The 25,015-nt window shown below is 49.8% G+C and overlaps 1 protein-coding gene across 1 annotated transcript; it reads left to right on the top strand.

Annotated features, from left to right (window-relative positions):
- Positions 1–23,279: 23,279 nt before the first annotated feature.
- LOC126068860 (melanoma-associated antigen B4-like) lies at positions 23,280–24,332 on the top strand. The gene has a single exon (XM_049871549.1). It carries the CDS (start codon positions 23,280–23,282, stop codon positions 24,330–24,332), a length of 1,053 nt encoding a protein of 350 aa, XP_049727506.1.
- Positions 24,333–25,015: the final 683 nt, after the last annotated feature.

The following is a 25,015-nucleotide window of genomic DNA, read 5'->3' as shown; positions in this document are numbered from 1 at the left end:
GAAATCCCCACTTGGAGCAGGACTGGCAGGTGTCCTGTGCTGTTGTCCCAGTGCACTTGGACACATCCACTGACTAGGTGTGTTATGCATACCATGTCCATGGAGTTCCTGAGAAATAGGGCGCTCCTCCCTTGGTGTCAGGAAGCCACTGATAATAGCCTTTTGCTTTGGGGTGGGGGAGCCAAAGGGCATGCCATTGAGGGGACAGTAGAATGAGGTTGTCTTGAGTGTCATTTGGCAAACTCCAAGTGAAGACGACTTTTGGCCGTGGTGATGTGAATGAAAATTGCGGTGACATACATGGAAGGGCAGCTGGGAGGGGAAATTGTTGGTCCTTGACAGCACTTCTAGGAGCTTTGTGTTGCATTAAACTGGGACAGTCTACACACACCCACATGAAAGAACATACTCCGTAATAGGGACTGAACTTAACGCACCATGCCCCTCAAACACAGGTGCTATAAATCCTTACCCAGCAACTATGGTTATAATGTCATTTGGGAATGTGTATTGTTTTGTTAAAGAGACTGGATTGTAAGGTGTGTCTTGAGTCAACCCAGAAGCTGCTCCAAGGGAGAAAGATGTGGTGGACAGCTTCTGTAAAGATTTACAGCCTCAGAAATGCTATGGGAGATCTTGAGAAATAGTATAAACTGAGAAGAACACATACTTTTGTGGTTACGAGCGGGGGAGGGAGGGAGGGTGGGAGAGGGTTATTTACTGATCAGTTAGTAGATAAGAACTATTTTAGGTGAAGGGAAGGACAATACTCAATACACCGAAGGTCAGCTCAAATGGACTGGACCAAAAGCAAAGAAGTTTCCGGGATAAACTGAATGCTTCAAAGGTCAGCGGAGCAAGGGCGGGGGTTCGGGGACTATGGCTTAAGGGAACTTCTAAGTCAATTGGCAAAATAATACTATTAGGAAAACATTCTGCATCCCACTTTGAAATGTGGCGTCTGGGGTCTTAAAGGCTAACAAGCGGCCATCTAGACGCATCAGTGGGTCTCAACCCACCTGGATGAAAGGAGAATGAAGAAGAAGAACGCCAAGGTCACACGACAACCATGAGCCCAAGAGACAGAAAGGGCCACACGAATCAGAGGCTTACATCATCCTGAGACCAGAAGAACTAGATGGTGCCTGGCCACAACCGATGACTTCCCTGACAGGGAGCGCAACAGAGAACCCCTGAGGGAGCAGGAGATCAGTGGGATGCAGACCCCAAATTCTCATAAAAAGACCAGACTGAATGGTCCGACTGAGACTAGAGGAATCCCCGCGGTCATGGTCCCCAAACCTTCTGTTGGCCCAGGACAGGATCCATTCCCGAAGACAACTCATCAGACATGGAAGGGACTGGACAATGGGTAGGAGAGAGATGCCGATGAAGAATGAGCTACTTGTATCAGGTGGACACTTGAGACTGTGTTGGCATCTCCTGTCTGGAGGGGAGATAGGAGGGTAGAGAGGCTTAGAAACTGGCAGAATCGTCACGAAAGGATAGACTGGAAGGGCTGACTCATTAGGGGGAGAGTAAGTGGGAGTATGGAGTAAGGTGTATATAAGCTTATGTGTGACAGACTGACTTGATTTGTAAACGTTCACTTAAAGCTCAATAAAAATTATATATATAAAAAAAGAAAGAAATGCTATGGGGCAGTTCTACTCTGTTCCGTTGCATCCCTGTGAGTTGTAATATTCTGGACAGCGGTGGTTTTTTTTCCCAGGGGGTGTTGATTGACCAAGCGAGTAATCACAGGTGGGGAAAGATAGGTGCCACACCACATGAGATCTCCAAGGAGACAAGAAAGAGAAGCTGAAGAAAGACAAGGACCTTCCCCCACGGTAATCAAAGAGGTAAAGCTTTCCCCTACAGCCAGGACGCTGAATTCAGATTTCTAGGCTTCTAAACTGTGAGAAAACAAATTTCTATTTGTGAAAGCCATCCACTTGTGGTATTTCTGTTATGACAGCACTAGATAAGTATGAGACTCTCTAATGAGTGATAAAACGCTTTGGCCTTGACTACTAACATATATGTTCGTAGTGCAAACTCATCCAGTGGTACCGCAGAAGAAAGACCTGGCAATCTGTTTCTTTAAAGTTTATAGCCAAGGAAACCCTATAGGGCAGTTCCACAGGGTGTTGCATTTAGCTGGAATTGATTCAAGGGCAAGGAGTCAGTGTAAAACATTACTTCATTTCTCTGCTCAAACAGCATTTTTTCTGATTTTGTTTTCTTGGTCCTAGAGTGCTGCATATTCTGACACATCGTGGAGTAAACAAAACCAAAAATCCTCAAGAGGAGGGTGGTATTGTAGAGTGTGAAAATGATCGTAGTAACGAGTGCCATTCTTTAAACGCCCGACATGTGCCGTCAGTTTGCCAGGTGCTTCACATGCCTTGCACACGATGCACCTGCCCTAGAAGACAGGGCTTATCAATCCCCCTGCACAGAAGAAGAACCCGAAGCTCAGAGAGTTTGTAATGTGTTTGCAAGTCTAGTATATGACCGAGCTAGATTAGGCCCCTGGTCTGAATCCGTCTGGAGCCTAGCTTGTTCCACTCCTCCCAGCCAGAGGCTTACCGTGTGTCTCTTAAGTCACTGTTCTTCTCTCCACTACAAAATGTTTCTCAGGTCAGAAGACGAATAACGCTGTGCCCAGAGCGTTGAGTCGGACTGTATAGCCAGAGCTATGTCAACACTAAAATAAGTGAGAGGTATGAATAAGGAAAAGATAAGAAAATATTCAGCGACAATGTAATCACTGACAAATGCAAGGCCAGATAACCTGAAAAGATCTGGGGCTCATAAAATCATCCCGAAGAGCCCCTGCCTGAAGAAAGGAGATCTAGTAGAGCCAAGGGTACCTGCACCTCCAGGTGTGGCTGAAGGAGAGAAGGATGAGGTCAGCCTGTTTTCCTGACAGCCCACCGCCTGTGTTGGGCTTCCTATCTTTGGCTGCATCTTCCCCACCTCATGCCACTTCTCACCCTGGGACAGGGACCCAATCTCTGCAATAGCAAAATTGCTCAAGTTTGCAAGGATGTGGCATTTCTCAGGAAGACCTTAACCAAAGAGGAGCCCAGAAGAGGACCCCAGTGAATGAAAAGAGAGAGGAAAAACACACCAGAATTTAGGGATTACACAAAGAACTGCAGGGCTTGCTCTCAGCCCTACAGAGCCCCAGGTAGTGGCCTCACTTATTCTTGAGGTTTCTCAGGGACCTAAGAGGTTGGCTGAAGGACACTCTCCAAGTCGGAAAAGCAAGGATACTCAGCCTCCGAGAGATATCTAAGTGATGAAGCTGAATGAAGATGATGGGCGGCCCCTCCAGAAGAGTGACATCCCCTAGTGTCCTGGCCTTACATTTGGCCCTGAGAGAGCTTGAACAGTCCTGACTGGATATGACTCATCCTGACGTCCAAATCAGAGGTCCCAGGTCAGTGAAGACCTTGATATGAGGGGAGCAGCCTGCGATTCAGAACGGAGTGGAATTTCAGGACTGGTCGGGTTCAAGATGAAGACTGTGAATGAGGAAGGAGGGAACCACCCACCTCAGACAGAGGAGGCCACACAAAATACCCCCTGGTTTTGTCAGCACTGGGAGGCCCAGGGCAGAGTTGTCAGGATGAGGGGTCCCCTCGATTCTGCCTTGAGGGTATCAGGACTTGTGTGCATACCCCAGCTCCACAGAGGGAGGAGACTCAGGCCCTCAACGGAGGCAAGGTGAGGACCCTGAGTTTTATAAGTGGGAACCCCATCAACAGAAGGAGCAGAAGAGAGCATCGCCTCTGTTCTCAGTCCTGGGAAGCCTCTGGGAGAGCCCTCTGACAGAGGTGCCCATCGATTCTTCTTAAGTGGTCTCAGGGAGGGAGGGTCCTGTCTAAAGGGGCGGCCCCAGATCTGCAGAGGGACGAGTCTTGTCCCTACCTGGAGTTAGGTGTGGACCCTGAGTGTTTATGGGGCGACCTGCCGCCTAAAAAGGATCTGCCAGGCGCAGCGAAACAGCCTGCAATCCTGTGAGGCCCCAGGAAAGTGTATGGTGCGGCACACCCTGACCTGTCCCTCTAGGGTCTCTGCGCGGTGAGAATCCTGTTCTGAGCCTGCGAGTCAGGTCTCCATACGCGGGACTCCCAGGCTCTGATAGGTATCAAGGTGAGGACCCTGCGTGGGCACTAAGGGAACACTCACTCCAGAGCACTGGAGTCCCAAGGATCCTGTCCTTGCTGTCGGCCCTCGGAGACCCCCCTACCCCTGTAGGAGGGTCTTGATCCTTGCATGCCCTTGGTACAGCCTTGTACGGATGTGACGTGTCCTGGCATCCATGTAGGAAGCGCTAGGAAAGGTGCAGCTTCTGGTTTGGGGGGCTGTGAGCTCTCCTCAGCAGAGGAGGGGGGTCTCCGAACTGATCGGGACTCAAGGTGAGGACTCTGAATGTGGACGGTTGTGCCAATTAACCCGAGAAAAGCGGGGTCCTATGAGCGCCGCCGCTGCTGTTGGCGCTCCGAGACACCCCGCTAAGGGCCTTGGCCCTCGGAGGCCCCCCTATACCCTTCGCCGAATGTGTGGGGCGGGCATGCGCCGACTTCCATCCAGGAAGTGCCGGGAAGGCGAGGCCTCTGGTCTGACCGGGTTGAGACTTTCATCATCGGAGGAGGGTGGAGTCTCGGGACTGGTCAGGAGTCCAGGTGAGGACCCTGGATGTGGACTAATGGGATGGGTGGTCACTATCCCAGAACAGAGGAGATCCCACAAAGCCCCTCCCCTACCGCCAGCCTCAAGGCCACCCGGCTGACTTCAGCCCATAAAGTCTCAGGATGAGAGGGGCTTGGTTCAAGGAAGCACCCCAGTTCTGAAGAGCGGGGAGACCTAGACCGTAACTGTAGGTGAGGCTAGGACCTTAGCGGTAATGCAGAGGCTTTCCCTTAAAAGAGGGGCCGCCCACAGCCCAACCTTGCTTTCCAATCTGGGAGCCCCCGGGCAGGGGAACCGGATGTGAAGCACTGCCACTTCCTTCTAGGGAGGTGAGGGCCTTATTCTGAGTCACAAATCCCATCCCCGCTTTGGGACGTACTCAAGTGAGTGGAGGGAGGAATCCCAAGTCCTACAAGGGGGCAAGTTCAGAAGGCTGAGGAATGAAGGGGTTACCAAATTGAGAACTCGGGGGTCAGATAACCCCCGTCGCCCTGGCCAGCCCTAGTATTCCCGAAACAGCCTACAAAGGATATGGGTCCCTTTGACTTTGAACTCTGAGTTCTGAGGGATGTGGCCTCATGACAGCAGAGGGTGAGACTGAAGGGAATGGTGCAGACTGAAAGGAAGATATGATTGAGGTACTGGGACTACTCAACCCAACATGGGGAGGACTACACTAAGCCCTGCTAATGCCATTAGCCTTGGAATCCCATGACAAATTTGGCCAGTTCAGGGGACTCTGGACTTCTGCCTGGAGTGTCTGAGGGAGATGAGCGCCTTTGTTTAAGCCCTAATTCAAGAGATAGAGGAATCCCAGAAACTGGTGGGTGTCAAGGTAAACATCCTTTAGAAGGCACTAGGGAATTAACCACTCTTCTCCCCTCCTCCAAAGGAAGGAGGATGCAGAAAAGCCTCCACTGCTATTGGCCAGGGGAGCCACGGTCAGAGGTGTCAGGCTGAGGTGCCCCCTTATGTGTTCCTTGGGATAGGTGGTCTCAGGGACATGAAGCCCTTAGACTAATGGGGAGGCTTTTTCAGCAGAGGAAACCCTGGTGGCGTAGTGGTTAAGTTCTACGGCTCATAACCGGAGTATTGGCAATTCAGATGCACCATTTGCTTCTTGGAAACTCTGTGGGGAGATTCTACTCTGTCCTATAGGGTCGCTGTGAGTCGGAAGCGACTCGATGGCAACGGGTACCAACCGGGTGTTCAGTAGAGGCAGGAGACATGGCCTCTAATAGGAGTCTAGTTGAGGATACTGAGTTCTGATGAGGTGACTCCTCCCAGAAGAAAGGGAGGCCCAGGGCAGAGTTTTCAGGATGAGGAGTCCCTTCATTCCTGCCTGGAGGGTATCAGGTCTTGTGGGCATACCTCAGGACCACACAGGGAGTAGACTCAGGCCCTCAACGGAGGCAAGGTGAGGATCCTGAGTGGTATGAGTGGGAACCCCATCGACAGAAGGAGCAGAAGAGAGCATTGCCTCTGTTCTTAGTCCTGGGAAGCCTCTGGGAGAACTCTCTGACAGAGATGCCGATGGCTTCTTCCTGAGTGGTCTCAGGGAGGGAGGGTCCGGTCTAAAGGGGCGGCCCCAGATCTGCAGAGGGAGGAGTCTTGTCCCTATCTGGAGTTAGATGTGGACCCTGAGTGTTTATGGGGCGACCTGCCGCCTAAAAAGGATCTGCCAGGAGCAGTGAAAGAGACTGCCATTGAAGTAGCGAAAATGCATTTTCTTTAGTGTTTTAATATTAGAGAATATATATTCTCATTTGTTTTAGTATAGCTGTATAAGCTGTGATTAATCTCTAGTCCTTGGAAAATGGTGCAGGCTCTGTTCAAGATACAGCAGCCTGTTCCACTCCTAAACATAACAAACACCCTAATACCTTACAACATGTGTTCCCCTATTCAAAATAGGTGATTGAGAGCTTCACATGACTACGGCCATAATGATGCTCTAAGTAACCTCTAAACATTTTTTAATTGTACCAGCTGCACCGGTTTCTTCCAAAGGGGTGGGGAGCTATCTCAGCTCCTGTGGCCTTGGTCTTTTTTCTTTTCTTTGAGAAATGGCCTTCAGCCTGCAAACCGACAGGAAGGCTTTCTTTCTTGCTCTGTATCTCAGGCACAGTGGACTTGGCAAAAGAGCTCCACTAGCCCAGAGATTCTTCTGAGACTTTTTCAGCCTGTTACAAAAATACTGATTAGCGTCCAGATGCCTGACATGTTTATCTTTAGTTTAATAAAGAGTTTTTGTAGTAGTTTTGTGATATATAAGAGCATTTGTGGACTACGTGCTCCAAACATTAGATAACCCTGACCTTTCCCATATAAAACCCTCCCATCAACCCTTTAGGGCAGACAGAATTTGGGATGAATTTAACCCCCTCTTCCTCTTGAATACCAGTATTCAATAAAGCCTTCTTACTGCTTACCTCCTCCTGTCTCAGTATTAGCTTTGCGGCAGGAGGCTCGAACCCTCAATTTGTGGTAACACAATCATGTGAGGCTCTAGGCAACTGTATGGTGTGGCACACCCTGACCTGTCCCTCTAGGGTCTCAGCGTGTTGAGTGCCTTTTTCTGAGCCTGTGAGTCAGGTCTCCATTCGCGGGACTCCCAGGCTCTGATAGGTATCAAGGTGAGGATCCTGCGTGGGCACTAAGAGAACACTCACTCCACAATACTGGAGTCCCAAGGATCCGGCCCTTGCTGTCGGCCCTCGGAGACCCCTTGCCCCTGTAGGAGGGCCTTGATGCTTGGAGCTCCCAGGTCCAGCCTTGTAGGGATGTGACCTGTCCTGGCTTCCATCTAGGAAGTGCTGGGAAGGTGCAGCTTCTGGTTTGGGGGGCTGTGAGCTCTCCTCAGCAGAGGAGGGGGGAGTCTTGGAACTGATCCGGACTCAAGGTGAGCACCCTGAATGTGGACTCTGGTGAGCAATGAACCTCAGAAAAGCGGGGTCCTAAGAGCGCCGCTCTTGCTGTTGGCCCTCGGAGGTCCCCCACTCATGACCTTGGCCCTCGGCAGCCCCCCGTAGCCTTGGCCGGAAGTGACAGGCGGGCATGCGCCGACTTCCATCCGGGAAGTGCCGGGAAGCCGCGGCCTGTGGTCTGACGGGGTTGAGGCTTTCATCATCGGAGAAGGGTGGAGTCTCGGGACCGGTCAGGAGTCCAGGTGAGGATCCTGAATGTGGACTAAGGGGACACCTAACCCAGAACAGAGGAGGTCCCACAAAGTCCCGCCCCTACCGCCAGCCCCAAGGCCACCAGGCTGACTTCGGCCTGTAAAGTCTCCGGATGGGCGGGCCTCGGTCCAAGAAAGCACCCGAGTTCCGAAGAGGGAGGAGACCTAGACCCTAACTGCAGGCCAGGCGAGGACCCTTAGTGCTAATGAGGAGGCTTCTTCTTAAAAGAGGGGCCGCCGGCAGCCCAAGCTTGCTGTCAGCTCTGGGAGCCCCCGGGCAGGGGTAGCCATTTGTAGCACCCCGACTTCCTTCTGGGGAGGTGAGGGTCTTAGTCTGAGTCATCAATCCTAGCCCTGCTTTCGGGCGGACTTAAGTTAGTAGAGGGAGGAGCCCTACCCGGAAGAAGACGTTCAGAAGCCTGAGTGAGGAATGAAGGAATCACCAATTGAGAATTTGGGGTCAGGTAACCCCCGCCGCCCTGGCAAGGCCTAGGATTCCCAATAGAGCCTGCAAAGGATGTGGCTCACTCTGCCTTTCAACTCTGAATTCTCAGGAAGGTGTGGTCTTTGGTTGGTCTGGTCTGGGGGATGTGGCCTGATGACAGCAGAGGGTGGGGCCCCAGGAATGGTGCAGAGTGAAGGGAAGATGTGATTGAGGTACTGGGACCCCTCAACCCAAAATGGGGAAGATTGCAGTGGGCTCTGCTAATGTCATTAGTCCTGGAAGCCCAGGGCAAATCTGGCAAGTTCAGGCGACTCTGGACTTCTGTCTGGAGTGTCTGAGGGAGATGAGCGCCTTACTTTAAGCCCCAATTCGGGAGACAGCGGGAACCCAGAAACTGGTGGGAGTCAAGGTAAAAATCCTTGAGAAGGCAGTATGGAATTAACCCCTCTACTTCTCTCACCCTAGAAGAGAGGAGGATGCAGCAAAGCCTCCTACTTCTATTGGCCCAGGGGAGCCATGGTCAGAGGAGTCAGGCTGAGGTGCCCCTGAGTTTGTTCCTAGGGACACATGGTCTCAGGGACATGAAGTCCTTGGACTAATGGAGAGGCTTATTCAGCAGAGGAAACCCTGGTGGAGTAATGGTTGAGTAGTGTGGCTTCTAAGTAAAGGTCAGCAGTTCAGATCCACCAAGTGCTTCCTGGAAACTCCATGGGGCGGTTCTGCTCTGTCGTATAGTGTCACTATGAGTTGGAATCGACTCAACGGCAACGGGTACCAACAGGGGATTCGGCAGAGGCAGGAGTCATGGTCTGTAATGAGAGTCAAGGGGAGGCTACTGAGTTCTGATGAGGTGACTGCTTCCAGAAGAAAGGGGGAAACATTGAGCCCCAACAGTGCGTGTGGACCTGGAGGACCTGGGTATGGTTATTTAGTGAGTTGCACTCACTAACTCCCAGGGCATTTTTGGGAGGTGAGGGACCTGGCAAAAGGGGGCTGCCATGGTGAGGACCCTGGTGGAGGATTGAGGCCTCCAAGGAACCCCAGACAGAACGGGCCCCAGTGTGCTGTCATTACTGAGACACCCTGCCAGGACTGTTGGCTGAGCTGCTCCTTAAGTTTCTGCTTGTGGGTCCCAGAGGGATCTGAAACTTTAGGGTCAGAGCAGTAGAGGGGAGGTGCTCTGGCCCTGCCAGCAGTTGATATGATTGCCCTAGGAGTGAAATTAGAAGAACCCCCAATAACCCAATACAGAGAGTCCCTATTTGTCAGCCCCTGCTGTCACCCCAGTAAGCCCCAGGCAGGGTTGACAGTCTACAACCTAATTCGTCCTCTAATTTCCTCTGCAGGGTCCTGACCAGGCCAATAGGAACCTTGTGGGGTTCTAGAGCATTGTCCCCAAGAATCCTGCAGAGGCGTCAGTTGTGAAAGCCAAGGAGGCATCTGTGTGCTACAGGGGCGCACACCCTCTCAGCCTCCCTCCTCCTGTGGGCCAGCATCACCTGCCCTCCTTCTACACTCCTGCCTACTATCCTTGAGCAGAGTCATCATGCCTCGTGGTCATCAGAGTAAGCTCCGCACCCGCGGGAAACGTCGCCAGGCCCAAGGTGACACCCGCAGTGTCCAGGGTGCTCAGGCCAGTACAACAGAGGAGGAAGGGTCCACCTCCTCTTCCTCTCCTCGTTTTGGGTGGCCTTCCCAGAGCTCCCATGCTGCTCGCACTACCCAGGGGTCTCAGAGGGCCCCATCCACCAGCACTGGTGCTATAGCTGCTTCAGGCAGAAGAGCTCCTAGTGGGGCCGAGGGCCAAGATGAGGGAGGTCCAAGTTCCTCTTCTGCCCGAGCCCGCAATGAGAGGTCACAAAGAGTCCGTCTCACCAGTAGGGTGATCATGTTGTCGCAGTTCCTGATGTACAAGTATGAAATGCAACGGCAGATTACCAAGAGAGAAATGCTGAAGTTCATTAACAAAAGGTACAAGGAGCACTTCCCTGAGATCCTGAGGAGAACCTCTGAGTACCTAGAGCTGGTCTTTGGCCTTGACGTGAAGAAAGTCGATTCCAAAGGTCGATCCTATACCATTGTCAGCAAATTGGAGATCGCCGAGGAAGAGAATCTGAGTGGTGGCAGAGAGTTTCCCAAGACCGGGCTTCTGATGCCTCTCCTGGCCACGATCTCCATGAAGGGCAACCGGGTCACGGAGGAGGAGATGTGGGAATTCCTGAATGTGTTTGGAATGTACGATGGGAAGATACACTACATCTTTGGGGAACCCCGGGCGCTCATCACCGGTTTGCTGCAGGCAAAATACCTGGAATACCGGCAGGTGTTCAACAGTAATTCTCCACGCTATGAATTCCTGTGGGGTCCCAGAGCCCAAGCTGAAGCCAGCAAGAAAATACTCTTGGAATTTTCGGCCAAGCTCAACGATACGTGTTCCGGTGATTTCCAAGGCCTGTATGAAGAAACTTTGGGAGGTGAGGAAGAGAGAGGCGCAGGCAGAGAATGGGCCGGAGCTGGTCCTCATGCCAGGGCCTGTTCTAGTGAAAGGGAGAGTGCAGCTGGTCCTCCCATCCATGGTGAAGTCTGATGCAGATTCTTCAGTTTGTTGTGGAAAATGGTTGTTAACCTTCTAAGTAGTGGAGGCCCCATGGGGCTGGAGGGAGCACATGTATGTTTTCTGGTATTCCTGTTATAGTTGAGTCATTTGTAGATTTAGCTCCCTTTTTTGTATTTTTCAAATGTTCCTTTTAATTGAAGGTTTATTGAGATTCTGAATCTAAATTCACCCTCATGCATTTATTGTTGTTTTTCATATTTAGGAGTAAGAGTTTTGTATTTGTAAAACAAATTGAAAATCCTTGAATCTTTTCTTATGAATCCAGAACTAGTTAACATGCTATTGGAATAGGGATGTTCTTTGAAACATTAAAGACATCTGCAGCAATTAGTCGGTGTCACAAGATAGAGATGGATAAACATAAATGTTGGTCAAGTCTTGGTTTCCTCTATTCCATTCAGTAAAAGTAAAATGTATGTGTGCCTAGATTTGTTTAGCTTATTCAAGCCTGTTGTAGAAAATAGATTGTGATGATTTGACCTCTTGTTCACTGGCTATTATTTTCCCCAAAGAGTAATAGAGCGTCTGCCCTTTGGAAGGCTTCATGCTAGTAACGGGACCCTTTACGCAAAGGCGCCAAAGTCCCTGTGCATAGATTTTAGCGCCTAACAGAAGTTATGAAATAAGGAGGAGATTGAGATACTGTCCAAGACCTCAGGACTAGTAGAAAAGTAGTCAGCACTTCAGGGTTCCCTCTAGTGTAAATGTCGTGAGGAAGCGCAGTTTGGGGCCTTGGGAAACTTTGATCTCTCAGTGGGGGTGGGGGGAATTTTAAGTTAGGAAGCATAGGGTAGGTAGGGGTTGGGGAGGAGAAGAGCAGGTAGGGGTGAGGTTTGGGGGGAGGGAGTCCAGATAAGCCTGTGGGAGGGGTGAGCAGGGCAAGACTCTCCCATGATGTGTCTGAGCCTGGAAAGGCTGAGCCCGGAATGGAAACCAGCTCTTCACAGTGACTCTGGGATTGGGGGTAAAACAGAAATCCCCACTTGGGGCAGGACTGCAAGTCCTGTGCTTTTGTCCCCAGTACACTTGAACACACACATCGACTAGGTATGTTATGTACAGCGTGTCCATGGGGTTCTTGAGAAATAGGGCGCTCCTCCCTTGGTGTCAGGAAGCCACTGAGAGTAGCCTTTTGCATTGGACTGGGGGAGCCAGAAGCCATACCGTTGAAAGGATGTTAGAATGAGTTTGTCTTGAGTGTCATTTGGCAAACTCCATGTATAGAGTAGACTTTTGGCTGTGGTGATGTGAATGAAAACTAGGGTGACATACATGGAAGGGCTTCTGGGAGGGGAAATTGTGGGCCCTTGACAGCACTTCTAGGAGCTTTGTTTTGTGTTGAACTGGGACAGTCTACCCACACCCACATTAAAAAAACACACTGTCTAATATGAATTCAGTTTACCCATTCTGTCCCCCCAAGACAGGCGCTGTAAATAATGACCCAATAAGTATGATTTTAATGCCTTATGCATTTATTGCTGTTTTTCGGATTTAGGGGTAAGAGTTTTGTGTTATGGAAAAGAAATTGAAAATCTTTGAATCTTTTTCTTGTGAATCCAGAATAAGTTAACATGATACTGTAATAGGGATAGTCTTGGAAATATTAAATATTACATATTAAATATATCCATAACAATTAGGTGGGATCACAAATAATTGTTAGGCAATTCTTGGTTTCCCTTATTCCGTTTGATAAACGTAAAAGGTACATGCGCCTGGATTTGTTAGCTTATTCTAGGATGTGGAAGAAAATAACTTGAGATGATTTGACCTCTTGGTCACTGGCTTGTATTTTCCCCAAAGAGTAATTGTGCGTTTGCTCTTTGGAAGGCTTCATGCTAGTACTGGGGCCCTTTAATCAAAGGTGTCGCAGCCCCTGTGTATAGATTTTAGAGTGTAAGGGCAGCTGTGAAATGAGGACGCTGAGATGCAGGACCGCAAGATGCCCTGTGCTCTTGTTCCAGTGCTTTGAACACGTGCACTGACTGGGTACGCTATGCACATCATTTCCAGGATGTTTCTGGGAAATAGCGCGAGATTCCCTGGAGATGAGATACCAAGAAGCCACTGTTCTGCCACTTCCTTGGGCTTGGGGAGCCCGAACCCACTCCATTGAAAGTACACTTGAATTCGATTATCTTGGATATAGGAGTTTTTAGATGTTGCAAATGGTTAATCACTTGATGACTAGCTAGAAGTTTGGTGCTTCGAACCTACCTAGAGGTACCTTGGAAAACAGCCCTGATGATCTGCTTCTTAAAGGTCACAGCCATGAAATCCGTATGGAGCAGTTCTACCCTGCACACAGCGTGTCACTGCCTTGGTTCGGAATTGACTCGATGGCCACTAACAACACAACATCTTGAATGTAAGGTGGCAAATTGTAAGGGAGGGCTGAATTTTGGGTGGTGATGAAATGAATTAAAATGGAGGTCGTTGGGATGGAAAGGCAGCTGGGAGGAAGGGACATTGTTGATCCTTACACAAATAGGAGCTTTGAGTTGCATCCAGCCCACACCGAAATGAAATAACAGATGTTCTAGTGGGAAATTGTTCTTAGTTTTACTTGCTAAGTAGCATTTTGGCTGACCTGGGTTTCTTTGTCGTAGAGTGTTGTTTATTGTCGAATATTTCTTGTGAAAAACAAAAATTCTCTGAGGGCAAGTTGGTATCATGTGGGCTGAAAATAATGACAGTAATAACTGCTATTCATTAAAGACCCAAGCTCTGTGGCAAGGGCTTTACATACATTACATATTTGCCTCCAGTCATGCATGATAGGGTTTAATGAGAATCATTTGGCAGATGAAGCTCTTGCAGTAGTCTCAAGTTCACAGTGCTGATAAGTGATAGACTTCACCTAGACCCCTGGTCTGAATCTGTCTGGAGCACCACTGTTTCACTCCTCCCAGCTGGAGGCTGACCTTGTGTCTCTTGGTTCACTTTTCTTCTTCCTACACCAAATTGTCACAGAGGACCATGTGCCCAAAGTACTCTTTCGGAATGCATAATCTGAGCAAAAGAATACCAAAATTAATCTGAGGTATCAATAAAGAAAAGCAAGAGGTGACAATCTAATCCTGTACACATGCCATGTCTGTTGAGTTCAAAAGATCAAACAAACAAAAAACCAAACTACTTGTTAGTTGAGTGGATTCTTACTCTTAGCAACCCCATGGGTTGCAGAGTAGAACTGAACTCCATAGGGTTTTCAAGGCTGTGACCCTTAGGAATTAGATCATCAGGCCCTTTTTTCAAGTGACCTCTGGGTGGGTTTGAGCCTCCAACCTTTTGGTTAATAGTCGAGCGCATAACCATTTGCACCATCCAGAGACTCCTCAAAAAAAGATCAGCCCCCTGAAAAGATCAGGGGCTCACAGAATTATCGAGCCCAGTTTCTTTCCTGTAGAAACTAAATCTTTTAGAGCGGATTACAGAAAATTCTAAGTCCATGTGGCGAAGACAAGGACTAGGTCAGCGTTTGTTTTCTCTGACAGCCCACTGCCTCTCCTGGGACCCCTGCATTGTTCTGCTGCTTTTCCATCTTACTTCACTGCTCATTCTGTGATAGGGACCCAGGTTCTACATTGTTTATAGTAGGGAAACTGCTCAAGGGTTTGCAGGGATGTGGCATTTTTCAGGAAGCCTTTAATCAAAGATACAAGAACCAATATAAGGACACCCCATGTGGAGGACTGACACCCCAGAATATATGCGGTCACGGAGAGACAGGCTTGTGTCTGCTCTTAGACATAGAGGCCTCCAGACAGGGCTGTCAGGGTGAATATAGCCTCACTTATAATTCAGGGCTCTCCAGGACATGAGAACATTGGTTTAAAAGGGTAAATTCAGGTCAGAAGACATAGAAGACCCAGGGCCTGCCAATAGTCAAGTTGAGGCTCCTGAGTGAGGATTGATGGCACACTCCAGTCCTCAACAGAGAGTGTTCCACAGAGTCCGAATCTTGAGGTCATCTATGGGAGGGCCAGACATGGGTAGTCTCATGTGGCATTCCCTGACTTCCTCCTCTGGGGCCTCTGGGAGGTGAGAGCCTTGGTCTGAGGTTGTGGGACACAAGTCAGTAGAGGGAAGCATCTCAGGCCCTGACAGGAATCTAGGACGGAACCCTGAGAGAGTTCTGTGATGACCACTGACCCCAGAACACTGGGGTGAGTTGGACCCCACCCCTGCTGGCAGCCCTGGGAGGCCCTGGTGAGGGCCTTGGTCTGAGGGGTAGCCTGAGGTCAGCAAAAGAAGGAGTCCCAGGACTGGCCAGGAATCAAGGTAAAGACCCTGAGTAAGGATGGAGGGAAATTTCCACCATCAAAACTGAGGAGACCACGAAGAACCCTGTCCTGCTGGCATCCCTGGAATTCTTGGGCATTGTCGACATAATGAATCCTACTCACTTCCTCTTATGGTGTCACAGGGGGTTGAGGGACTTGATGTAAGGGGAATGACCTAAGGTCAACAGTGGGGAGATTTCCTGGTTTTCCAGGAGCCAAGGTGAAGATTCTCAGGCCTATGGGGATCACCCTCCCCATGACAGTGGGAGAATCATAGAATCCATCCCCTACTCTCAGTCAGTCTAGGGTGGCCCCGCAGACAGGTGTGGTCAGAGGAGGCAGCCCTCAGTCCTCCTAGGTCACCTCAAAGAGATGCTGGCCTTAGTATGAGGGGATAGGCCTCAGGACAAGGGAGGGAGGTGTCCCAGACCATTCCAGGGGGCAAGGCAAGGACTGAGGAGACCACCTGCCATTAAATAGAAGGGATAACAATGAGTCTAAGTCACTCCCCTACTTTCAGCACTTAAAAGTCCAGGTCAGGGCTGTCAGGCTGTGGTTCCACCTCACTTCTTTAGATCAGATCTCAGGAAGGTGAGATCTTTGGTCTGAAGGTGCAGCCACCAGTCAACAAAAGAGAGGTGTCCTGGTACAACATGGAGGCCAGGTGAGGACTCTGAATGAAAACTGAGGTGTCTCCGAGCGAGCCCAGGACAATGGAGCCCCACTGAGCTGTCAGCACTGCTTGTCTTAGACCAGGATGGTAGGCTGAAGTGCTCCTTCACTTACACCTTTGGGGTCTCAGGCAGGTGTCTGCCTTGATTTGAGGTGTCAATTTCAAAGCAGCAGAAGTGAGGGGGCCCAGGATCTGCCAACAGTTAACATGATATTCTAAATGTGAAGTGAAACAACCCCTACTCCAGAATAGAGGAATCCCCATTATGAGACCCTGCTGACAGCCCCAGTAAACCCCAGGCAGGGCTGGAAGGCTGCAGCCTAAGGCCCCCTCTAAGTTCCTCCACAGAGTTCTCAGAGAGGCTGTCAGGAGAAAAGTAACCTTGTGTATTCCTTCATGGAAAGCTGCAGAGGTGTCCCTCATTAAAGCCAGTGTGGAACCTGCCTGCTGAAGGGGTACATACCTTCTCAGCCTCCAACTTCCTGAGAGCCCACATCACCTGCCCTTCTGCCCACGATCCCACGTGCTGTCCCTGATCAGAGTCGTCATGCCTCGAAGTCGGAAGAATAAGCCCCGAAAAGCTTGTGAGAAACACCACCAGGCCCAAGGAGACACCCAGGAGCACGATGGTGCTCAGGCCACAACAGCAGTGGAAGAAGAGTCCCTTTCCTCCCCTTCTCCTCCTTCTAGGGGTGCTCCCCAGGGTCCTTCTGCTGATGAGCCACATAGTACTCCCCAGGGGCCTCAGAGAGCCCCCTCCACCACCAGTACTTCTGCAAACGTTTCTTGCAGAAGACTTAACGAAGATGCCAACAGCCAAGATGAGGACTGTTCAAATTTCTTGGACACTGAGAGCTCACGCCCAGACCATCTAGCCATTAAGGTAGGCTTGTTGGAGCAGTTCCTGGTGTACAAGTGTAAAATCAAACAGCCCATTACCAAGGCAGACATGCTGACGATTGTCAGCCGAAAGCACAAGGACCGGTTCTCTGAGAATCTCAAGAGAGCAGCTGCGCACATTGAGATCATGTTTGCAGTTGACATAAAGAAGTTGACTCTGCCACTCAGAACTATGCTCTTGTCAGCAAACTGGACCTCCCCAACAATGGAAGGGTACGTGCTGGTAGGGGGTTGCCCAAGACCGGCCTACTGATGACTCTCCTGGGTGTGATCTTATTGAAGGGCAACTGTGCCACGGAAAAAGAGATCTGGGAATTCCTGAATATGATGCGTGTATTTGCTGGGAGGAAGCACCTCATCTATGGGGAGCCCAGGAAGCTCATCACCAAGGATTTGGTGAAGCTGAAGTACCTGGAGTACCGGCCGGTGCCCAACAGTGATCGTCCACGGTATGAGTTCCTGTGGGGTCCCAGAGCCCACGCTGAAACTTCCAAGATTAAAATCCTTGAGTTTTTGGCCAAGGTCAATGATATCGTTCCCAGTGCTCTCTCATCCCTGTATGAAGAGGCTGTGCGAGGAGAGAAAGGGAAAGCTGGAACCAGACTTACAGCCAAGGCTGGCCCTACTGCCATGGCCAGTGCCTTTCCCAGGGCCATGTGCAGCAGCTTCTCTCACCCCCTATTGAAGGCTGAGATTTTCTTACCATCCAGCTTAGATAATCTGACATCACAGTAGAGATTTTCTTGGAAATGTCAAAGAAGCCCAAAGTTAAATTGTTGGAATAATGAAATAACAGGGAGAGAATTAAAAAAAAAAAAAACTTCATCAATTCTTGGTTTTTCTTAATTCTTGTAGTCTTCCATTTTGTAAAATTAAATGACTTATACCTGGATATGCTTAGCTTATTCTAGAATGGGGGGCAATGAAATCCTAATCAATTAGATCACTTGCTCTTTTATTCCCTAAATATTAATTGAGCATCTGCTCTTTGAAAGGCTCAGTGCTAGTACTGGGGATGCTAAGATAAAGAGCCAGCCCTGGCTATAGAATTTTAGAGGCTAGGAGCTACAGCCATATAAGGAAGATGTCACGCTGCCTATGACCTACAGGAAAAGCAAAAAGAGTGGGTGCCAAGGGGCTGTTCCAGATGAAAGCAGTCAAGGGTAAATTTCCTGAGGCAAAGCAGTTTGGAACTTTGGGAAATGGCAAGTCCTTCAGGGGTATATAATTCTAAATGCAGCTGGGTGGTGAGCTAGATGAGGCTGTGGAAGTGGTGAACAGAGGCCAGACCCTCAACTCGTGGGTCTCGGAGTTGAGAGATAGAACCCTGGAATAGAAAACTGCTCTTATGATTGACTCTGGGATACTAGATTGACCGGAAAGAAATCTCCACGTGGGGCAGGAATAGAAGGTATCCTTTTTTCTTGTCTCAGTGCATTTGAACACAGACCACAAACCAGGTGTTTTATCACAATGTCTTGAGGGAGCTTCTGAGACATAACGGTGAGTGTCCCCTTAAGTGAGATGCCAAAAATTCACTGGGCTGGCACTTTTTGTCCTGGGCTGGGAGAGCCACGGCCTCCATTAAAGGACATTTGAATTAAGTTATCTTGTGTGACAGAGGCAAACTGTAAGGGAGGGCTAGATTTTTGGTGTGGGTGAAAAGAACGTAAATAGAGCTAGTTTGGATAAAAGGGCACCTGGGAGGGATAGTAGTTGCACCTTGACAAAATATCTTGGCGTTTTGAGTCTAGGTGGCAAAGAGAAGGAATAGATGAGAGTGTTTTTTTTTTTTTCCTCTCTGACAGCCCACCACCTGTCCTGGGCCTCTTGCCCTGTGCTGCAGTGTCCTATCTCACATCACTCTGGGACAGAAGTCAACCCCCCATCCAAATGAAATAGTAGGTGCTATAATGGGAAAATTTTTATGTAGGTTTACTTGCTAAGAAGAATTTTTGGCTGCTATGGTGTTCTTTGTCCAAGAGCATTGCATATTCTCTGGCATCTTCTGGATTAAAAAGAAAAAAAAAATCCCAGAGAGGAGGGTGGAACTGTCTGGGTCAAAACTTTCATAATAATAGAGTAGACCTGCCGCATAAGGTTTCCAAGGAGTGGCTGGTGGATTCGAACTGCTGATCTTTTGGGTAGCAGTCAAGGTCCTATGTCCTTCATTAAACTGACCCATTATTTTTCAGTCATCTTGCCAGGTGCTTTACATGCTGTACATATATTCTAACAGTCTTACAAGACAGGGCTTAGGAAACTCACTGGGCAGATGAAGAACCTACACCATTCTCAAGGTGATAAGGTAGTAAGCGACAGAGCTGGACTCCATCTCTGGTCTGAATCCCTCTAGGGCCCATACTATTCCACTCCTCCCAGCCTGAGGCAGACCTTGTTTCTTCATTTGCTTTCCTTCTCAGCACTCCAAAATGTCTCAGACGACATAGGAAGGACTTTTCACACTCAAAGTACTGGATTAGAGTACATAGCCAGAGCAATAAAAATATCAAAATAAATGAGATGGATGAGGAAAGAGAAGAAATGCAATCAGTGTCAATATGAGCATCTTCATACGCAGTGTCACTTCACCTCAGAAGATCAGGGTCTTGTAAAAGTATCTGGTCCAGGGTCTGCCCTGTAGAGAGTAAATCCTTCAGAACGTAAGTTACAGAAAAGACTAAGTCTGGGTGGTGAAGAGAAGGAACAATTCAGCGTGTGCGTCTTCTCCGGCAGCCCACCGCCCGTCCTGGGCCTCCTGCCTTGGGCTGCAGCATGCCATCTCACATTGCTCTGGGACAGGGACCCAGTCTCTGCAAGGTGTGCAGTAGGGAGACTGCTCAAGAGTTGCAGGGATGTGACACTTCATAGGAAGCCTTTCATTAAAGAGGTAGAAGTCAACAAGAGGACCCCAGTGAACGAGGACTGAGAAAGCAGACAAGGTTATAAGGGGTCACATAGAGACCGGCCCTGCCTGCTCTCAGACCTTGAAAGCCCCAGGCAGGTGTGTCAGGTGAGTATCCCATTGTGAGCCTTGGTCTAAGTGGGTCGACCTCAGCTCAGAAAACAGGAGTCCCAGAGGCTGCCAGGTGTCAAGGTAAGATCCCTGAATGAAGGCTGTGGCACTCTCCGCCCCAGTACTGAGGAAGACCCAGGCAGAGGTAGCCAGGTGTAGCTGCCCCTGATTGCCCCCTCTGGGCTGTAGTGTTGTGAGGGCCTTAGTCTGAGGCTGTGGGGCCCACGTCAATAGGGAGCAAAGTCCTAGGCCCTCTCAGGAATCAAGAACAGAGCACTGAGTGAAGAACGAGGTGACCACTGACGCCAAAACAGTAGGTGACACAAATCCCTCACCTGTCTTCAGCCTTGGGAGGCCTAAGTCAGGACTGTAGGGCTAACTCCTGTACAGAGTCTCAGAAAGCTGAGGGTTTTGGTCTAAAGATGGTGGCCCCAGATGAGCAGAGGTTAAGAGTCCCAGGCCCTAGCAGAAGTCCAATTATGAACCTTATATAAACATTGAGGAGTCTCTGGGTGGTGCAAATGGTTAAGGCTTGGCTAGTGGCTGAAAGGTTGGCAGTTTGAATCTGCCTGGTTCAAATCCACCCAGAAGCACCTCAGAAGAAAGGCCTGGCAATCTACTTCCAAAATATCACAGCCTTGAAAACCCTATTGAGTGCAGTTCTACTCTGAAACACAGAAGGTCGCCATGAGCAGGAATGACTATATGGCAACTTTTTTTTTTTTTTTTAATGAACATGGTGGGTACCACACACTCCAGAAAAGAGAGGGCACCAGAGGGCCCTGTCCCTGCTGGTATCCCTGGAGACCCTATTATTTCTAAAGAGCTGAGCAGCAGGCACTGCCTACTACCGGGGGGCCTCAGGAAGTGAGGGACTTTGTCTAAGGAGGGTGGCCTCAGGCAAGCCCAGGGAGCAGTCCAAGGACCTGGCAGGAGCCAAAGTGAGGACCCTGAGGACTGAGAGCACAGCCAATCCCTGAATAAAGAGGGTCCCACAGTGCCTAGATCTTGATGTGGTCCCTGGGAGGGCCAGGCAGTGTTAGCCTCATGTACCATTTCCTCAGTTCCCCCTCTGGGGCATCAGGGATTTGAGGGCCTTGTTCTGAGGCTCTGGGACCCAGGCCAATAGGTGGAGAAAACCCAGGTCACGCCAGTGATCAACGGCAGAACCCTGAATGAGGACTGAGCTGATCACGGACTACAGAAGCCACAGAACCGGCCCCTGCTGTCAGCCCTGTGAGACCCCAAGAAGAGCTTTCAGCTAACCTCTGCAAGGAGGGTCTCTTGGAGGGGAGGACCTTCATTTAAGCGGGGGAAGGGCAGGGGTCCTCTTCAGTATAGAAAGGCTATAAAGGGCATCAAGAACCCTGTATGAGGACTGAGGATACTACCCACTCCTGAACAGAGGGGCACCAGAGAGCCCTGCCCCTGCTGGTATCCCTGGGAGACCCGATCATTGGTGACGAGCTGAGCGTGCTCACTTTCTCCTGGGGCGTCTCGGGAAGTGAGGGACTTTGTCTAAGAGCGGCGGTTCAGGTAAGCCAAGTGAGTTGTCCTCGGCTCTGTCAGGGGTCGAGGCTAGGTCCTGGACCCTACCGGCCCGCCCCGCCCCCCAGCCCTGCCCTTGTTTTCAGTTCTGAAAAGCCCTGGCAGAGAGATCAGGCTGAGGCATGCCCTCATTTCCTCCTGAAAGATCTCAGGGAGATGAGGGATTTGGTAAGAGTGGGTGACCCCAGTTTAGCAGAGGGGGGAGAAGCAGGTTCTGCCAAGAGTCAAGGTGAGGACCCGTAAGAGTGAGAGTGTACTGCACTCACAGAAGGTAGAAAGCGGAGACCCGCCCAGCCCCTTTTTGCAGCCTGAGAAAACCCAGGCGTGTAGGTCAGGTGGATGTGTGTACCCTTATTTCCTTTATTTATTTATTTATTTTACTTTAGAAGGTTTACAGAACAAACTAGCTTCTCATTAAAGTTAGTACACATTTTGTTTTATGACACTGGTTAACAACCCCACGACATGTCAACACTCTCCCCTTCTCGACCTTGGGTTCCCTATTGCCAGCTTTCCTGTCCTCTCCTGCCTTCTAATTCTTGCTGCTGGGCTGGTGTGCCACTTTAGTCTCGTTTTGTTTTATGAGCCTGTCTAATCTTTGGAGACCCTGGTGGTGTAATGGTTAAGTGCTACGGCTGCTAACCAAAGCGTCGGCAGTTCGAATCTTCCAGGCGCTCCTTGGAAACTCTATGGGGCAGTTCTACTCTGTCCTATAGGGTCGCTATGAGTTGGAATCGACTCGACGGTACTGGGTTTGGTTTTGGTTTTTTGGTCTAATCTTTGGATGAAGGGTGAACCTCAGGAGTGACCTTATTTCCTTTTTGATGGTATTATAGAAGTGAAGACCTTGGTCCAAGGGGAGGGACTTCAGATCCGAAGAGGGAAGAGGCCCAGGCCTGGCAAAGAGTCAAGGTGAGGGCCCTGAATGAGGGCTGAAGGAAACCCCAACCCCAAAACTGAGGGGACCAAGCAGATCCCAGCCAGGGCTGGTGTCCCCAGGATACCTGGGCATTGTTAACATTATTATGCATGTCACTTATTTCCTCCTATGGTGTCACAGGGAGATGAGGGACTTAGCCTAAGGGGGATGACCTATGGTTTGCAGTGGGAGGATTTCCAGGTCTTTCCAGCAGCTAAGGTGAGGGCCCTGGGGACTGAGGGGACCACCCACCACTGAGCAGAAGGGATAATAGAGTCAAGCTCCACCACTGCTTTCAGCCTCTGAGATCCAGGGCAGGGCTGTCAGGCTGAGGCTTCCCCTCACTTATTTCCATCAGGACTAAGGGAGGGGAGATCTTTGGTCTGAGGGTTCAGCCACCATTCTGTAGAAGGTGCCCCAGCCCCTATTTTGAGCCTAGTGAGGACCCTGAATGAGGACTGAGGACTCAAGGAACCCAGGACAGAGAGGGCCCCACAGAGCTGTCATACTGGATACCTCTGGTTATGGGTAGTCGGATAAGGCACCCCTTCACGTCCTCCTTGTGAGTTCCAGGGGCTTCCAGGTGTCAAGTTTAGAGCAGTAGAAGTGAGGCCCAGGCCCTGTCAACAGTTAATATGATATGGCCCTGAAGGTGAACTGAGAGGTCTCCCATCCAGAATAGGGGCTCCCACTGGCAGCCCCTGCTGTTACCCTAGTAAGTCCCTGGCAGGGCTGGCAGGTTGCAGCTTAACTCTCCCTCTAAATTCTTCCATAGAGTTCTCAAAGAGCAGGCTGAACAAGAGAAAAGTAGCCTTGTGTATTCCTAGATCAGTGCCCTCACAGAAGACTGCAGAGGTGTCCTTCCTTAAGGCCAAGGTGGAACCTGCCTGCCGAAGGGGTGCACACCTTCTAAGCCTCCCTCTTCCTGAGATCCCACTTCACCTGCCCTCCTGCCCATGATCCTGCCTGCTGTCCCTGACCAGAGTCATCATGCCTCATGATCACAATGGTGATGTCCAAGTCTTTGAAAATCTCAGCAAGGCCCAAGGTGAGACCCAGGTTCTCAAGGGTCCTCAGGCCACCTTAGCAGAGGAAGGAGAACCCCCTTCCTCTTCTTCTCTTTCTTTTGGGGGTGCTCCCCTGAGGACCCAGAGCTTATCTGCTGCTGGGTCAATTAGCACTCCCCAGGAGCCTCAGAGAGCCCTCTCCACCACCACTGCTACTTCAGGCACAAGATCTGATGAAGGTGCCAACAGCCAAAATGCAGAAGGCCCAAGCACCTCCCAGGCTCCAGCCTCCACTAAGCGTTCATGCCGAGATCCTCTAACCAAGAGGGCCGGTTTATTGGAGCAGTTCCTGCTGTACAAGTATAAAATGAAACAGCCCATTACCAAGGCAGACATGCTGAAGATTGTCAAACAAAAGTACAAGGACCAGTTCCCAGAAATCCTCAAGAGAGCAGCTGAGCGCATCGAGATTGTGTTTGCAGCTGATGTGAAGGAAGTCGACCCCATCACTCAGTCCTATGCCCTTGTCAGCAAAATGGATCTTCCCAACGATGGGCGCGTGTGTGGTAGAAAGGGGTTGCCCAAGACCGGTCTACTGATGACTCTCCTGGGTGTGATCTTCTTGAAGGGCAACCGGGCCACCGAGGAGGAGATCTGGGAATTCCTGAAGACGATGCGTGTATTTGCTGGGAAGAAGCACTTCATCTATGGGGAGCCCAGGAAGCTCATTACCAAAGATTTGGTGAAGCTGAAGTACCTGGAGTACCGGCAGGTGCCCAACAGTGATCCTCCAAGCTATGAATTCCTGTGGGGTCCCAGAGCCCACGCTGAAACCACCAAGATGAAAGTCCTGGAGTTTTTGGCCAAGATCAATGATACTGATCCCAGCGCCTTCGCCTCCCGATATGAAGAAGCTTTGAGAGATGAGGAAGAGAGAGCCCAAGCTATAGATGCAGCCAGGGCTGGCAGTAGTGCCATGGCCAGCGCATACTCCAGGGCCAGTGCAGCTACTGCTAACACCCCTAGTGAAATATGAGACTCTCTTTCCACCTAGAGAAGCTATTACAACCTCACAATAGGGATTGGCCTGGAAATGTGAAAGAACTTCAAAGTAAAATTGTGGATTTAACAAAATAGAAAAAAATAAAATGACCAATCCTCGGTTTCTCTTTTTCCTTTTAGTTTGTCATTTTGTAGAAGTAAATGGTCTTTACCTTGAAGTGCTGACCTCATTCAAGAGTGTAGGAGAAATGAAATCCCAATAAGTTAGACCTCTTGCTCACTGGCTATTTTGTTTCCCAAACATTAATTGACCATCTGCTTTATGTAAGAGTCTGTGATAGTACTGGGTATACTAAGAATTTTGTTGTTTTGTGCCGTTGAGTTGATTTCGACTCATAGTGACCCTCGGAGTTAATGGACGGCACACAACAACAACAACATACTAAGAATTTTAGAGTCTGTGGGCTTCACCCATATAAGGAAGACGTTGAAACACTCTCTCCTACAGTTAAAGTAAAAAGTATGGGTAAGAATTTCCTGATGCAAGGCAGTTTGGGGGCTATGGTTTTCCATGAGACGGGAAGCTAAGTGAAGTTATGGAAATGGTGAGCAGGTGTCAAGCCCTTAGAACTTGCTCTTAGGAATTACTCTGGGACCCTAGGTAAAGCAGAATGAACTCTTTACCTGGGGCAGGAATGGAAGTTGTTTTTGGCACTT

This window comes from Elephas maximus, chromosome X, assembly GCF_024166365.1.
Source record: "Elephas maximus indicus isolate mEleMax1 chromosome X, mEleMax1 primary haplotype, whole genome shotgun sequence".
Taxonomy (NCBI): Eukaryota; Metazoa; Chordata; class Mammalia; order Proboscidea; family Elephantidae; genus Elephas; species Elephas maximus.
This window is presented reverse-complemented; position numbering and strand designations above follow the sequence as displayed.